The sequence below is a fragment of the Myxine glutinosa genome, chromosome 10 (assembly GCF_964187855.1).
Source record: "Myxine glutinosa chromosome 10, kmMyxGlut1.1, whole genome shotgun sequence".
NCBI lineage: Eukaryota > Metazoa > Chordata > Myxini > Myxiniformes > Myxinidae > Myxine > Myxine glutinosa.
Genome location: NC_136270.1, coordinates 6,046,976 through 6,064,135, shown reverse-complemented (window position 1 = coordinate 6,064,135; position 17,160 = coordinate 6,046,976). Strand labels below are relative to the sequence as shown.

The 17,160-nt window shown below is 41.7% G+C and overlaps 1 protein-coding gene across 5 annotated transcripts in view; it reads left to right on the top strand.

The window, feature by feature from the left end:
• Positions 1 to 17,160, top strand: part of MEI1 (meiotic double-stranded break formation protein 1) — a 151,805-nt gene that overhangs the window by 116,085 nt on the left and 18,560 nt on the right. For all 5 annotated transcript variants that reach the window (XR_013624660.1, XM_068127124.2, XM_078785284.1 and 2 more), the window contains exons 23-26: positions 464 to 571; positions 1,935 to 2,045; positions 13,072 to 13,238; positions 13,773 to 13,854. Coding sequence is in view for 4 of the 5 variants with exons in the window: in XM_068127124.2 (XP_067983225.2) it covers positions 464 to 571; positions 1,935 to 2,045; positions 13,072 to 13,238; positions 13,773 to 13,854 (468 nt within the window). In the remaining variant the exon portion in view is untranslated. The remainder of the gene's footprint in view (positions 1 to 463; positions 572 to 1,934; positions 2,046 to 13,071; positions 13,239 to 13,772; positions 13,855 to 17,160) is intronic.

Here is a 17,160-nt window from a genome sequence, read left to right as displayed (position 1 = left end):
TCTCCGAGGGAGTTGGTGGAATCTGACAGGGGTTTCAGTATTTGGTTAGGCCAATGTCATGTGTCTAGCCCCACGGAGCTTGATTTTTCATTTTCGCCCCAAGGTCAAGGTCACAAGGTCACGAAATTTAGAAAAGTCGATTTTTGATGGTTTTATTACATTGTTCGCTTCCTGATAGGGTGAAATGTCGTACGTGTTTTTATATTATCACATACATCATGAAATACAAGTTTTCCAACAAATTTCAGAATCTTTGACCTTTGAAGGTCACAAAGGTCAAATTTTCAAAGTTGTCGGAATCAAACCGAATTTTTGGTATTGTGTAGCTAACTCGTCTCATAACAGATAATACATTCCTATTTATATATTTTCAATGTCGGTTTTGACCTTTGTCATTGAATACCGCTCGCTCGTGAACCATCATCGTCTCCTGACTTGTAATTTATTTTATATTTATGTGCAGCTGAATGTGCCAACCTGACACTGGTACTGGAACTGCTATGTACTGTGCAGCTGTCTGCAGGAAGACAGTATGAGATGCCGATGTCTGACTTCAGAACTTTCTTCTATGGTGAGACTGTATGTACTGTGTACACCTAACATGAACATGTACTTGTTGATGCTTATTTAGAGAGATTGCACTTTTTGAGGTGGGCCTTATTTAAAGCAGAATGTATATACCATAACTGTTTAATTTCATAATTCAGTTATAAATGCATACTTGTTGGCAATATGGAAAAATCCCATACTTTATAATTATATTTTGCAATTCCATGAAAATTCTTAATATTCTGCACTAAGTAATGTACTTTTCTAACCAATTACTGTTGATAGTGATCTCACACCCATGATGTTTTCCACTTTTGGCTGTTTTATTTATTTATTACTGAAACTCTGCTCTAATTTTGATATACTATCTTTAGAGCAGATAATTGTCCCCCCTATTTAAAGTTTTATTCCTCCTCAAAACTGGATGAAGGCAGAGACACTGCATTTGTTGTTTTTTAATTGATCTCACCATTCTTTATCAACTATGATGGTAGAGAATGGTTAGATCAATTGTAATTGTAAAATTGTAAAAAAAATATGGTGAAATTTGACCATTTTCCACCAACCAGATTATGATATAGACTGTAGAGCAAGGTGTGATGAGATCATCACACCTTCATCGTCAGGATCTGGTGGAGCAACCTCCTCGGTCTTGGTTAAGTTCTCTATAAATCCCGAAGGTGTACACCAAATGGTTCTCTAGTTGACAGCATATGATGTCGAGTCTCCTCGGGCAATGATGGCATTGCCTTTCTATGGCTGGTACACACGGGTAAGTGTGTGTGGTATGGGGGGGGGGGGGGGAGGGGGTTGCCACTCCTCTCCGTCTCTCTGCTGGCCGTTGGAGAATTCACCCTCTCCCGCCCGTGCTGTTGGAGTCAACTGGACTCAGATGTACAGAGCCATCTGCCATTTAAACCGCATGGCTGCGGACCGTTACCCTGGTAAGGGGGGCTGGCAGGTACTATACCTTGCCCACAGGCTACCTGGGGTTATGCAAGGCAGGGGCATCCATTTCCCTTAGGTATCAGAAGACACCCGCATACCCAGCATATCAGTCAATTGACAGCATATCAGTCAATTTAAAATTCAAAATCTTCAGTATATTGAACAAAAGGACTTAAGAGGGGGGAATTTAACATTTGGACTAAAAAAGTTACTGTTGCATATTAAGCCCCGAAATGTTCCTAATGTTTGAGTTTCCTATTTCCTAACCGAGGTTGTAGCCTGTCCCAGCATTTTACTAATTTAAACTTTTAGTCTTCTTATCACAGACTAAAGAACGTTAGTTACATAAACTAATAATACAATGCGTTTCATTTTTAAATGGGACTTTTTTTAGACATTGTTGAGTTGTGGATGATGTTGATCATTATATTTGACAGTGTGCGGACTGATTGGAAGAACCATAGAGCCGGAATCGTCAAAACTACGACCGGCTTTCTCTTACCTATATGTCATGCTTCAATCTGCACCACAAAATGCCTGGCCCCGGTGTAAGTATCGTCTTGGATTTATCTTGTAAATTGAAGCCAAACTGACCATGAGAATAATAATATGGTAATGTCAAATGACACACCCATGCAATGAAGCTTTTAAGGAAAGTTTATAAACTCCTTTGTACATGGCTTCCTCCCTATTCCATCGTACACCACGTCAAAAGGGAGTACTCAGTTTTCGCTCCGTTTGTTACTTGCGAAAATCGAAGATTTTTCATTCATTCATTCATTCATTCATTCAAGTACATTGGTTGGTCTTGAGCGTTATTCTGTCTGTCTGTCTGTGTTATTAGTCTGTCTGTATGTCAGTCGTCTACAAGTCACAATTTTCAACTGATCTTCATGAAACTTCACCAAATGGTAGAGTTGGTCATAAGCAAGAAGCCTATTGTTTTTGGGATCAAAAGGTCAATAGGTCAACATAGGCCAAAGGTCACCAACTTTGGCAAATTACTAAAATCCTCAATTTTCATCCGATTAACTTGAAATTTTAAGACGATTTGCATATCTGGTCACTGAATTCAACTACCAACTATTTTTGAGGTCAAAATAGGCCAAAAGGTCAACATAGGCCAAATTTCAAAAATCCTCAATTTTCATCCGATTGACTTGAAATTTTAAGAGGATTTGCATATCTGGTCACTAAATTCAACCACCATTGAGGTCAAAATAGGCCAAAAGGTCAACATAGGCCAAATTTCAAAAATCCTCAATTTTCATCCGATTGACTTGAAATTTTAAGAGGACTTGCGTACCATGTCACTGAATTCAACCACCAATTATTTTTGAGGTCATCATAGGCCAACAACTTGTTTTAGGGATTTTGCAAGTATCATGCTATGCGTGACATATTGCTTGTTTTCTTGTTTGTTTGTTTGTCCGGAAGATATCTCGGCCATCATTTGAGCTAGGAAGCTGAAATTTGGGCACAATAGTAAACAAGTGCTTTGGAAAAAACAGTATTTTTGATTATTTTTGATTAATCAATTAATTTATTAATTGCATAATTATTATCAATTTATTAAGTACCTATTTATTTTGTTTCTCATAGGCAATATCTCATGCACCGTTTGAGCCAGAAGGCTGATATTTGGACAAAACAGTGACCAAATGATTTTGGCTGTAAAGGGTATTTTTGATTTATTGATTAATCAATTTCATTTTTTGATTAATTACTTGATTAATTAATTTTCAAAAAGTTACCAAATCAGATTAAATGGTGGTTTAGATATGCTATCAGCCAATCGATTAAGAAATTAATAAGTACAGCTGCCTTCAAAGTATACTGTCCCCATGCCAAATAAATAAATAACATATTAATTGACATAAGTGGGAAAATTACATGCCATGACCAGGAATAGAACCCAGGTCCTCAGGTGAACCGTTTAATTAAACTAGGGCATGCCCGTACTATATCTATATCTAAAATTATATCCCCCCCCTCTATTTACATGAAATGGTTTGGTCCAAAGCGAACGGCTTGCGAGTACGGTGACAATCCCCCCCCTCTATTTACATGAAATGGTTTCGTCCATTCGCAAAGCCAAAGCGAACGGCAGTTACGAATCGCAGTTACGATGAATCGCAAAGTAGTTTTAATTAGTTTTAAAACATAGTTTAACGCCAACATAGTTTGCCAACGTGAAATAAATGAATACGCTCTCAAATGTGCCGTCCGAGGCAGAGTCTGTTCGCCACGTTCGGCACACGTGATAGCTCGCTGCTCTCTGATTGGTTGAATCGTTTTTTGGACATAGCTCGGTAACTACTTCTCCGATTAATATGAAACCTTGAAAAGGCACATCCTCGGGTCCCCAGCAATATACCTGGCAAGTTTAAAGTATATCGGACCCGTGGTTGTCGAGAAACAGCGGTCACAGACATACAAACATACAAACATACAAACATACAAACATACACACAGAGATTAGTGGAATTATAGATAGATAACATATCCTTCAGCGCGTGTAAGCCTGGTGCTGGCTTTGCGATTAGGGTGCCAGCTTGGGATCCTAGGATCCTGGGTTCGAATCCCGGTCAATCACTGATTTAACGCCAGGGGGGTTGACTCAGCCTGTCATCCTTCTGAGGTCAGCAAATTGAGTACCAGTTTACTGGTAATTCCCTGTTTATCGTAAAAAGGCAATTAACAGGGTTGTTGGCAGGAAGGGCATCCGGCCATAAAACATTGCTTCAAAAAGGTGACCACGGTGCCCAAAAAAAGGCCAACCCTTGCTCTGCGGGGGAAAATGGCCTTTAAAGGCAGTTCTTCTTCTTCAGCGCGCAACATTGCCTGGGCACGTACGGTGCCCGGCGATGCTACCGTGCAGCACATGGAGATGGAATTGGGAGGGAGTTGTGTACAGTATTTGATCGATTAATTTATTCATGGCATAATTAAAATAAATAAATAATCGTAAAATAATTAATTTCTTAATCAATTGGTTAATAGCATACCTAAACCACCAGCATTTCATCTGAATCTGTGACTTTTTGAAAATTCATTAATTAAGTCATTAATCGGAAAAATTAAATAAATAATTCATTAATTGATTAATCAATAAATAAAAAATATCCCTTATAGCCACATCACTTAATCATTCTCGTGTCCAAATATCAGCTTTCTAGCTCAAAAGGTGCATGAGATATTGCCCAAATGAGAAAGAAAATAAATAGATTAATAATTAAAATAAACAAATAATAATCGTAGACTAATTAATTTCTTAATCAATTGGTGTATAGCATACCTAAACAACCACCGTTTCATCCGTATCTGTAACTTTTTGAAAATAAATAAATTAAGTAATTAATCGAAATTTCTTAATAAATAATTGATTAATTGATTCATCAATAAATCAAAAATTTTGTTGCGGATCCCGGGTTCGTCGACGTACAAAGGGGGGTTTATGCCCCGTTCCCCCACGAACTCCGGTTCCACTGAGATCGCCGACCATGATTAAACTCGTGGTTGACGGATTGCTAGGCAACTCCAGCCGCCGAGCCCGCAGCTGTGTGTGGAAGGGTTAGTGGTCACAACCCAAATACCTTCGGACACATGCAGTCGTGAGGACGGGGACTGAACCCCGCACAAGTCACACTTATATCTGACGCCCGAGCGGTTGTGCGTCACGTGACCTGTGCCGTTACACTATCGGACCCGATTGAGCGGTTTTAATTCGGGCGATGCTAGGTCATTGGATGGAAAATGACAACGACGGCCAGGTTGGAAGTACCAAACACAGTATTTAATTACAGGTATGTATAGAACAGAGACAAAACAGAGAATCTTAACAGCCTTACCTACGTTCCCAGACAAGGGCCCTCATTCGTTCAGGGAAGGGGGGGGGGGGGGGGAGAGGGTAATGCGTGGGGAAGCGCGGCCGCTTCTTGCAGCTCACCTGTATGGGCTCGGTCGTGCAGCTCGCCCGTATGGGCTTGGTTGTGCAGCTCGTGCGAATGGGCTTGGTTGTGCAGCTCGTGCGAAGATCGGCTCGGTGGACGAAAGCACCAGGAATCGCTCCAACCCAAGGCGCCAACAGCCGGAGACGATCACAGCAAGGACGATGTGATGATGACGAACCAGGAGCAGGAGCCAGAGAGAGGGAATGTGTTCTGGGCCGGGTTTTTATAATCCCCGAATCCCTTCCTGAATGTTCCATGAGTCTCAATTGACGGCTGGGGGTCACGTGGCAGCCCCTCATTGGTCACCCTCGGTCACTTTTTGAAAATAAATAAATTAAGTAATTAATCGAAATTTCTTAATAATTAATTAATTGATTAATTGATTGCCTTCCATTTAGCTCCCATTGGTTGCTCACTGCTCCTCCTCCCAGGAATGTCTCGTTCCTCCTTCGGGGAAGGTTTTATTCCTCCTTCGGGCCTGCAGGGCCTAGTCTAGTCCCATGACGAGGCAATTTAGGCTTCAACGAGGCCTACAATCATCCTGTCTGACTCAACACATTATTTGTTTTCTTTCTAAACACTGGAAAGGGGCCTATGCTTTACATTTAATAAGAAATAACTAACTATAGGAGGCTACATGTTGTGGTGTAACTAACTATAGGGGGGTTGCCTTTATTCACAAAACCATAACAATACCTTTAACAGCCAAATCACCTGGTCACTGTTGTGTCCAAATATCAGCTTCCAAGGTTAAAAGGTGCCTGAGATATTGCCCAGATGAGAAAGAAAGTAAATAAGTACAGGCAGTCCCCGGATTACGAACGCCCGACTTACGAACGCCCGTACTTACGTACCGACCTCCGTAAAGCCTATTATAATTTTTTTTTTTTTACATTTTTTTTTTTGTGGTTGTATACAGAATCGAGGCTCGTGAAAAAGCTAACATTTATCACACAGAAAAAAAAATCAACCGGACACACAAAGTATATAATAAGGGGAGCGGTAGAACCACCTTTAGAGGCCATTTTTTCCCCGCAGAGCAGGGGTTGGCCTTTTTTGGGCACCATGGTCCCCTTTTTGAAGCAATGTTTTATGGCCGGATGCCCTTCCTGCCAACAACCCTGTTAATTGCCTTTTTACGATAAACAGGGAATTACCAGTAAACTGGTACTCAATTTGCCGACCTCAGAAGGATGACAGGCTGAGTCAACCCCCCTGGCGTTAAATCAGTGATTGACCGGGATTCGAACCCAGGATCCTAGGATCTCAAGCCGGCACCCTAACCGCTAAGCCAACACCAGGCTTATAATCGAGTTCGTTTTTTGCCGTGCCTTACGTTGGCAAGCCAAATCTCCCACTGAAGGGAAGTACATTAATTATTCATTATCTCTCAGTTAAAGGTCGAAAATCAAAATAGGAATAGATTCTGAAATTGTTCTGAATCCAAAACCTCAAATAAGGGGAGCGGTAGACAAGATAAATATGAGAAAAGCTCTGTTCAAGCCACCCTTGATGTTTACTTTAAGAAAATTGACCAGCACCAGGTCCATCCTCTCCAGCACCAGGTCCATCCTCTCCAACACCAGGCCCATCATCTCGGAGAGATATATCAAGGTATGATCGTTTCAAGGTTTGCAAGACATCAATTGGAACGAGAGTAAGTGTTAACCTTTAATCATTATCTTTTCTTTTCTATCTAAACAGTTTAAGAAATGTTTCTTTAATGTTTTTTATACCTATAGATGTTTTAGGGAAAATATATACTACATACTAAGACAAACATTTGACTAATTGACGCTAGATGTGAACCGTACATAACTGTTCCGACTTACATACAAATTCGACTTACAGACAGACTTAAAAACGGAACTCGTTCGTAACCCGAGGACTGCCTGTACTTCATAAATCGATAATAATTAAATAATTAATCAATTAATTGATTACTCAAAAAATCAAAAATACTGTTTGGCCAAAGCACGTGCTCTGTATTGTGCCAAAATTTCAGCTTCCTTGCTCAAAGGATGGCTGAGATATCGCCTGGACAAACAAAACAAACAAACAAGAAAGAAAACAAACAAATGGAGTGAAAACTGAGTACAGTACTCCCTTTCAGTGCATGTCATCGCCGGGCCCCCTTCGGTAATCAATTAATCGATTAATTAATTAATTAAAAAAGTTGCACATTTGGATGAAGCAGTGGTGGATTAGGTATGCTATTAGCCAATTGATTAAGAAAATAATTATTTAACGATTATTAGTTATTTATTTTAATTACACAATCAGTCAATTATTGTACACCGCTCCCTCCCAATTCCGTCTCCATGTGCTGCACTGCAGCATCACCCGGCACTGAAGGCACCCCAGCGATGTCGCGCACTGGAGGATATGTTATTTATTTATTTGGCATGGGGTGGTGTACTTTGAATTTAGCTCTACTTGTCTTTGTTTGTTTGGTTATTGTTTGGTTAGGAAGATGTGGGTGGCATTTTCTTTTTGTAGGAAATATTTTGATGCTATATTAAGGGGTCAACCAGGAAGTGTGGACTGGTGTCGCATATAGAGCATGGCAGGCAGCGTATTACCTCGTGGAAAGTCATTAATGAGTGAGCTGGGTTTTTATTAACAATATACAACAATGACATGTTAATTATCTTTGGACCAGTACCAGCTCAATAAGGATCAGCTTGAGTTAAAAATAAGTCTTAAAATTAGAAAAGGATGTTATTATTATGGTTTATTCATATTTTAATCCGAGTTTTGTGGTTGGTAAGGAAATCTCACTATAATTCACCAAATGTCCGTCTGTCTGTTCGAAGGTACCGTAAAAACTGCTGAACCGATCGCAAAGATATTTTGGGTGGGTAATCCTGGGACCCCTGGGAGTAAAATAGGCTATATAGTTTTCCCAATTTCAGCTTTGTTCTCCAGCATTCTCAGGTTTAGACTCCCGCATAACATTCGCGTTCGCATAACGTTCATTGTGACGATGTTCTCATTGTGACGATCTTACTATAATTCACCAAATGTCCGTCTGTCTGTCTGTCTGTTCGAAGGTACCGTAAAAACTGCTGAACCGATCGCAAAGATATTTTGGGTGGGTAATCCTGGGATCTCCAGGAGTAAAATAGGCTATTTAGTTTTCCAAATTTCAGCTTTGGTCTCCAGCATTCTCAGGTTTGGACTCCTGCATAACATTTGCGTTCGCATAACGTTCATTGTGACGATGTTCTCATTGTGACGATGTTGTGACGATGTATGTGTTCACGGTAGTGTTTGACGTGACGGTGTGAATGTAATTTCGTAATGTTTTTCGTTTCGTAATCCTTTAATGAACGTTTAATGTTTAATGAATGTTTAATGAACGTTTAATGTTGAATGAACGTTTAATGCCCTTCGATGTCCGGGGCCGCACGCGCGCTACACTGGACGGGCCAGCATGTACCTTGCCCTTCGCCGTCAGGCTCGGGTAAACCGCTGAGCCCCATCCGTGATGGGGACTGGGGCTTGAGACAGTGTCCCACGAATGAGGAGTTCCCAGTAAGCGCGAGTCATCAGCTCGCGTTGATTAAGTCCCTGCCCTTTGTACACACCGCCCGTCGCTACTACCGATCGGACTGTTTGATGAGATCCTCGGATCAGCCCCTGCACGGGCCGTTCTCGGCTCGTGCCGGTGCACCGAAAAGATGAGCGAACTTGACTGTCTAGAGGAAGTAAAAGTCGTAACAAGGTTTCCGTTGGTGAACCTGCGGAAGGATCATTATCGGGACAACATGAGAGCGAGCGAGACGTACGTGGTACGTGATCGTCCATGTACTGTTTAGCCATGTACTGTTTAGAATTTGATGATTTGCGTGTGATATGATTCAACGGATGTTTATATGAATCGTTTAAAAAAAAAAAGCCTTCAATTTCTGATATTTTACCTTTTCATTTGGGCTTCCCAATTGAAGCCCCGCCCGTAGGGCGGGTACTGTTGGTAGTTGATAAAATTTATAAACTGTAGAACTTTTTGGTATTATGTTGGGTAAAATGCTGATTATTTAAATGTTGTTGATTCATTTGAAACCTAGAACCAACTCAGATTTAATGAGCTCTAAAGGAAAACTGTCGTTGGATGATTTATTCTCCTTTGGTAATTGAACTCACGTAATACTATTTTGCAGCTCTAGCTTGTGTTTGAGATGGTGTTTTTTAATGGGGAAAACCGGTGGTTTGGTAGATTGCAGCAATAGTGTCTGCAGTACATTAGCTCTAAGAATAAAATCAGTTAATATTATCTACTAGCGGGGTCACCCGTGGGAATCCCACGGGCATGGATGTGTGTGACATTTCGACATATTGAGTTATATGCTGCACATTCATTTTTACAAAATGGTTACTGGCAAGTCAACAGATCCAGAAATGGTGTGATGAACACAATTTATTTATTTCGCATAATATGTGACCCCTCACTCCTCTCCACCTGACACTCTCCTGTCTCCACCTGACACTCTCCTGTCTCCACCTGACACTCTCCTCTCTCCACCTAGCACTCCTCTCCTCTCCAAACCCTCACATCCCTCTCCTTTCCAATCCCTCACCTCTCCAATCCCTCACACTCCTCTCCTCTCCAATCCTTCACACGCCTCTCCAATCGCGCCTCACACTCCTCTCCAATCGCGCCTCACACTCCTCTCCAATCGTGCCTCACACTCCTCTCCAATCGTGCCTCACACTCCTCTCCAATCGTGCCTCACACTCCTCTCCAATCGTGCCTCACACTCCCCTCCAATCACTCCTCTCCAATCGTGCCTCACACTCCTCTCCAATCACGCCTCACACTCCTCTCCAATCGTGCCTCACACTCCTCTCCAATCGCGCCTCACACTCCTCTCCAATCGCGCCTCACTCGCCTCTCCAATCGGCTTTCCCCGTCTCGTTTCTCTCCTTTTTCTCCCGTCTCGTTCTTTTTCTTGGTCCAAATCGGCCCGTCGGAATCGGAAATCGGCCCGTCTCGCCCGTCGGCCCGTCGGAATCGGAAATCGGCCCGTCTTGCTTTTGTGCTTGTGCGTAAATAAATTGTGTTCATGACACCATTTCTGGTGTTGGGCTAGCGGCTAGGGTGCCGGCTTAGGATCCTGGGTTCGAATCTCGGTCGATCGCCGAATTAATGCCAGGGGGGTTGACTCAGCCTGTCATCCTTCCGAGGTCGGCTAATTGAGTACCAGTTCACTGGTAATTCCCTGTTTGTCGTTGAAGGCGGCAAAAAGGGTTGGCGTCAGGAAGGGCATCCGGCCGTAAAACATTGCTTCAAAAAGGGGACAAAAAAACAACAACTACCACGGTCCCCGAAAAGGCCAACCCCCGCTTTGCGGGGAAAAATGGCCTCTAAACGGTGGTTTTTACACCATTTCTGGATCTGATGACTTGCCAGTAACCATTTTGTAAAAATGAATGTGCAGCATCTAACTCAATATGTCGAAATGTCACACACATCCATGCCCGTGGGATTCCCACGGGTGACCCCGCAAGTTTGCATTGACGTTCGTCGATGGACTCGTTCGCCCGTCTCATTCGTTTTCTTGCTGCATCCTGTTCAAGTCTGCGTTCTTCATCGATCGTCTCATTCATTTTGGAAATAGAAGTTTCCACGCAGCGCATGAATTGTCACGATCCTCAAGAGGAATTTGTCTCGTAATCATCAAATGATAAATGGCAAGTAAATTATATTGTGGAAAATTAAAGATTTCAAATAAACCTATTTAAAGTGTATTCGCACATAACTAATTTTAAAAAACGAAGAAATATCTCTCGGTAATTTCCTGAAACATATTTTACTTCCGGCTAATAATGTTGAATTAAATAAAAACGAAGAAATATATGTCGGCATCATTGTTGACGTTTTTGTGACGACTGTCATCAAACGAAAAAGTAATATATCTTAACGGAAAAGCAAAAGCGAATTTTTAATATATATCGACACGTTGCCGTCGGTGTCATGTTGGGCGGTGTATGATACACCATGACGCGATTTAAAAAAATATATCTCTGCATTTTCCCGCGTGTGTGGAATGTTCTCAATTATTGCTGACACCGAGTCCAAAACCATCGATAAAAATGAAATCATATGGTGAGTTAGATTGGAGATAAAGGCGTGAGAGAGACTCAATGGCCTTGAAGTTGAAGTTACAGGCGTTTGAGAATTCATTTCGTTCTATAAACGGCAACTTTCATTGGATTTCCTTCCCGTTTTTTTTCAACCGAGTCGAAAACTATGTTAGCGACTGTGAAAAATGAAATGATATATCGAATTTTTAATATGTATCGACACGTTGCCGTCGGTGTCATGTTAGGCGGTGTATGATACACCATGACGCGATTTTAAAAAATATATCTGCATTTTCCCGCGTGTGTGGAATGTTCTCAATTATTGCTGACACCGACTCTAAAACCATCGATAAAAATGAAATCATATGGTGAGTTAGATTGGAGATAAAGGCGTGAGAGAGACTCAATGGCCTTGAAGTTACAGGCATTTGAGAATTCATTTCGTTCTATAAACGGCAACTTTCATCGGATTTTCTTCTCGTTTTTTTTCAACCGAGTCTAAAACTATGTTAGCGACTGTGAAAAATGAAATGATATATCGAATTTAAAATAGATATCGACACATTGCCGTCGGTGTCGTGTTGGGCGGTGTATGATACACCATGACGCGATTTTAAAAAATATATCTCTGCATTTTCCCGCGTGTGTGGAATGTTTGTGGAAAATTAAAGATTTCAAATAAACCTATTTAAAGTGTATGCGCACATAACTAATAAAAAAAACGAAGAAATATCTCTCGGTAATTTCCTGAAACATATTTTACTTCCGGCTAATATGTTGAATGAAATAAAAACGAAGAAATATATGTCGGCATCATTGTTGACGTTTTTGTGACGACTATCATCAAACGAAATAGTAATATATCATAACGGAAAAGCAAAAGCGAATTTTTAATATATATCGACACATTGCCGGCGGTGTCATGTTGGGCGGTGTATGATACACCATTACGCGATTTTAAAAAATATATCTCTGCATTTTCCCGCGTGTGTGGATTGTTCTCAATTATTGCTGACACCGAGTCTAAAAGTAAAACCATCGATAAAAATGAAATCATATGGTGAGTTAGATTGGAGATAAAGGCGTGAGAGAGACTCAATGGCCTTGAAGTTACAGGCCTTTGAGAATTCATTTCGTTCTATAAACGGCAACTTTCATCGGATTTTCTTCCCGTTTTTTTTCAACCGAGTCTAAAACTATGTTAGCGACTGTGAAAAATGAAATGATTTATCGAATTTGATTTGAAATAAAACTGGGGGAGAGCAAAACACCACGGGCCTACAAAACAGGACTCAAAGCTATGCGAGTTAATAAAATGGTGGATATTTGTTTATAGCCACTCCCAGAATGGGTGGAGCTATGGGTGGAGCTACTCTGCAAACCGAGTAAGCCACACCCCGGACAGACACCCAACAGATAGACAGACAGACAGACAGACAGAATCATCTACGGCTATTATAATATAGATAACAAAAGTTTGCATAACTTAAGCTGGATTTAAGAACATGTTCATTGGTGAAACATTTGACTGCAGTGATTTCCACTGTGCTCTCTAATCGTGGAATGATGGAGCTGATGCAGAGGATCATTACCCCGGGCCCGATGCAGGACAAATGGACTCAGGAAAAGCTTTCTTTGTGCTGTGTCACATGCACACTCTTTGCAAACCTCCTCCTCTGTGAAGCTCTTTGTTCTGTTGAGGTACATATTTGCAGTTTTCTTTTACATGCATTGTCCGATTTTGTTCAAACTTAGCAGAAGCAGAGTACATGATGGCTTACACGTGTGCCTCACTATATTTTGCGATTTGTTCAAAGATGGCCTAATGGTAGACTGGTGGCCATTTTGGTTGTAAAAAACCCGATGTTGAACACGTCCTCAGCCTTTTCTCGGACATGCATTTACCGATGTTGTTGACATTTGGCACACAGATAATGATTGATGCGTTACATATGCACGTCATTTTTTTCGAGATCAGATCCAAGATGGCCGCCTGGCGGCCATTTTGTTACTTAAACATGTCCCCATCCATTTCTCGGACATGCATGGACCGATTGTCTTCAAACTTGGCACAAAGACAATACATGAGTATACATATGTAGAATATTTTGTTTTGTAATCCAACCAAATATGGCCGACTGACAGCCTTTAACTCCGTACAGCAGAATTACTAAAACCACGGCGGGGGCTATGACATTTTATGTCTTTTTCTTCTTGTTCTGCATGTGGACACAGGTGCCTCATAGCCTGAAACTCAACTTGAATACCATCTTGCTGATAGTCAAGCCAGATAAAGACAAAGATTTGGTGCTACAAGGTGAGTCGGGATTCTTTGAAGATTTTCGTTTATATGCAAAGTGATTGACATCTACATTTATAACCTTTATATCATTCAAAAAGATTTATTTGGTGCAAAATGATAACTGATGTGTTGTTCTTGTGTATTTGAACTGGAAAGCTTGGTAACACTTGTAAATTGGAAAAACTGGACATTATGTATGACCTAAACTGCCATTATCATTATCATTGTTAGTATCATCGTTATCATTATTATCCTTATCATTTTCAAAATTGTCATTACTATTATCATTTTGGACCATTGCATTATCGTTATCATTATTATCATTGTTCCATTATCATTGTGGACAATTATCATCATCATTATTATCATTATGCATCATTAGCATTATTATTATCACTATCATTATGAACCATTATTGTCATTATAAGCCTGGTCTTGGCTTAAGGGATAAGGTGGCTGGCTTGAGATCTTATGGCCTTGAGTTTAAGCCCTTGTCATTCCATTGAAATACAGTCACGTGAAAAAGTAAGTACACCCCATGTAAAGTTTTGACTTTTTCAACATATTTCAACATACAGCTATTTGATCTACATTTCAACAATATTGATAGATAAAGGTGATATAATATAACAAATATCATGAAACATTTACATTTTGTTGTCCATTATATAATTTAAATAAACATAAATGCAAATTTCACGTGTGGAAAAAGTAAGTACACCCCTACATTTATCACTACTTCAAATACCTAAAATTAGAATCAGGTGCACCAGCTCAGGTGCAAATGATTAGAACATCGTTAGAGAGGATCTTGGAGGAACCTGTCTTATTTAAACCTCAGACATTTAGTTTGGTTTGCTCTTTGCTGTTGAAATGTGCAGCGTCACCATGCCTAGATCAAAAGAGCTCTCTGAGGCCTTCAGAAAGAAGGTTATAGATGCCGACGAGTCTGGGAAGGGATTTAAAAAGATCTCCAAACAATTTGAAATCAATCATTCGACTGTCCGGAAGATAATCTACAAGTGGAGAAGATTCCAAACAACTGCCAACTTGTTCAGGCCAGGCCGACCCAGCAAGTTCAGCCCGAGAGCAGACCGCAAGATGCTGAAAGAAGTCTCTAAAGAAACCCAGAATGCCACCACGGGACCTACAGGTAGCTCTTGCCACTGTTGATGTCAAAGTGCATGAGTTTACCATTAAAAAGAGGCTGCACAAATTTGATCGACATGGGAGATTGAGAGGTGTGCCAGGAGCAAATCTTTGCTGTCCAGAAAGAACATCAGGGCAAGACTAAAGTTTACAAATGAACACCTCGGCAAAGACCAGCACTTCTGGAACAATGTGCTCTGGACAGATGAGTCAAATGTAAAGCTATTTGGCCACAGTACCAGAAGACATGTTTGGCGAAAACCAAAGACAGCATTTGACCACAAGAACCTGATACCAACTGTAAAGCATGGTGGTGGAAATATTATGGTTTGGGGCAGCTTTGCTGCATCAGGGCCTGGGCAGCTCACCATCATAGAATCCACTATGAATTCTTCATTGTACCAGAGGGTGCTTGAGGATAATGTGAGGCCATCTGTCAGAAAGTTGAAGCTCAACCAAAGGTGGACCTTGAAACATGACAATGACCCTAAACATATCAGTAAATCCACCAAGGAATGGCTGAAAAGAAAGAAATGGAAGGTTCTGGAATGGCCAAGTCGAAGCCCGGATCTAAATCCCATCGAGATGTTTTTTTTTTTTGTTTTTTTTTTGTATACATAATCGAGGCTCGTGAAAGAGCTAACATTTATCACACAAACAAATCAAACAGACAAACAAACAAAGTGTATAAAAAGGGGAGCGGTAGACAAGATGGGGAGAGAAGGGGAAGCACATAAACACAACATTTGTGAGGGACATCGGGAATGTGTGGGAGGGAGAGGACTTGGGGGGAGGAGGCGAGGGAAGAGGGGGTGGGGGGGGGGGGGGGGTGGGTGAAGTATAAACACAAGGACACCAAGGACTTCCAGGAAAGAAGTTGGTATTTCACAAAAGAGGATTTGGGGTGAATTTAGCGGGGGTAGAACAGATCAAGGTTTTGGATGGGGGACGATAAGAGATGGTGGTGAACAGCTGTTTTAAAGACCTGGAGGGAGGAGTGGGATTGAAGGGAGTGGGGGAGTTTGTTCCAGAGGTGGGAGAAAAGAGGAATGAAGGAGTGAAGGTGAGCAGAGAGTCTTGATTTTGGCAGTTTTAACCATAAGAGGGTTGCAGGCAGATCTTGTGCGACCTTTAGGAATATTTGGGGGACAGAGCCCAGAGAGAACTGGAGGAGCAAGGCCGGAGAGGAGTCGGTAGAAGACAGAAAGACCACCAACCTGCCTGTGGTGAGGAAGTGAAAGGCCCTCGGAGGTAGCTTCATCATGGGAGATTCCAATTATTCTGAACGCTTTGGTTTCAACAGCGTGAAGACGAGCTAGGTGTGAGGCAGGAGCACCAGCCCAGAGGGGAGAGCAGTATTCCATTGAGCTGCGGATGTGGTGAGGAGCTCAGGTGTGCCAAGGAAGGACTTCGCACGACGGAGGATGCCCAGTCGGCGACTGGCTTTGGAGGCCAGATTTGAAATGTGGTTTTCCCAGGAAAGATCATGGCAGATAGTGAGACCCAAAAGCTTGAGTGACAGAACTTCTTGGAGAGGATTATTCAGAAAGTGGATGGGAGGGTTGTCCAGTTGGTCTTTTCGGAGAGACATCGTAAGAGAGTGAGATTTTTCAGGATTGAAAGACATGTTCCACTTGTTTGCCCAGTCAGTGATTTTGTCCAGGTCTGCAGAGAGTGAGGAGGCTGCAGACTGCCGATCTGAGGGATGAGGAATGGAGCGGCAGAGAGTGGAGTCATCAGCAAAGAGATAGAGAGGATTTTCAAGAGAGTCGGAGAGATCATTGATGAAGACCAGAAAAAGCACAGGGCCCAGAACACTGCCTTGGGGAACTCCAGCCTAAACAGGAAGAGGAGATGAGAGAAACCCATTCAGGGCCACACATTGACTACGACTAGAGAGGAAGTCCGCCAGCCATGCGTGGAGATTTCCATGGATACCAAAGGAGGAGAGTTTGGTGAGCAGAGCGGGGTGCCAGACCGTATCGAAGGCACGTGATATATCGAGGGAGACAGCTCTAATTTCCTGTTTGGCATTGAGGACCTCCATCCATTGTTGAGACAGCAGAAGCAGCATGTCCAGAAGCAGCATGTCCAGATGTCCAGATGCCAGCAGTGACCTGGTCTGAAACCAAATTGATGATCAGAGATCAAGCCATTGGAGAAGAGGAAAGA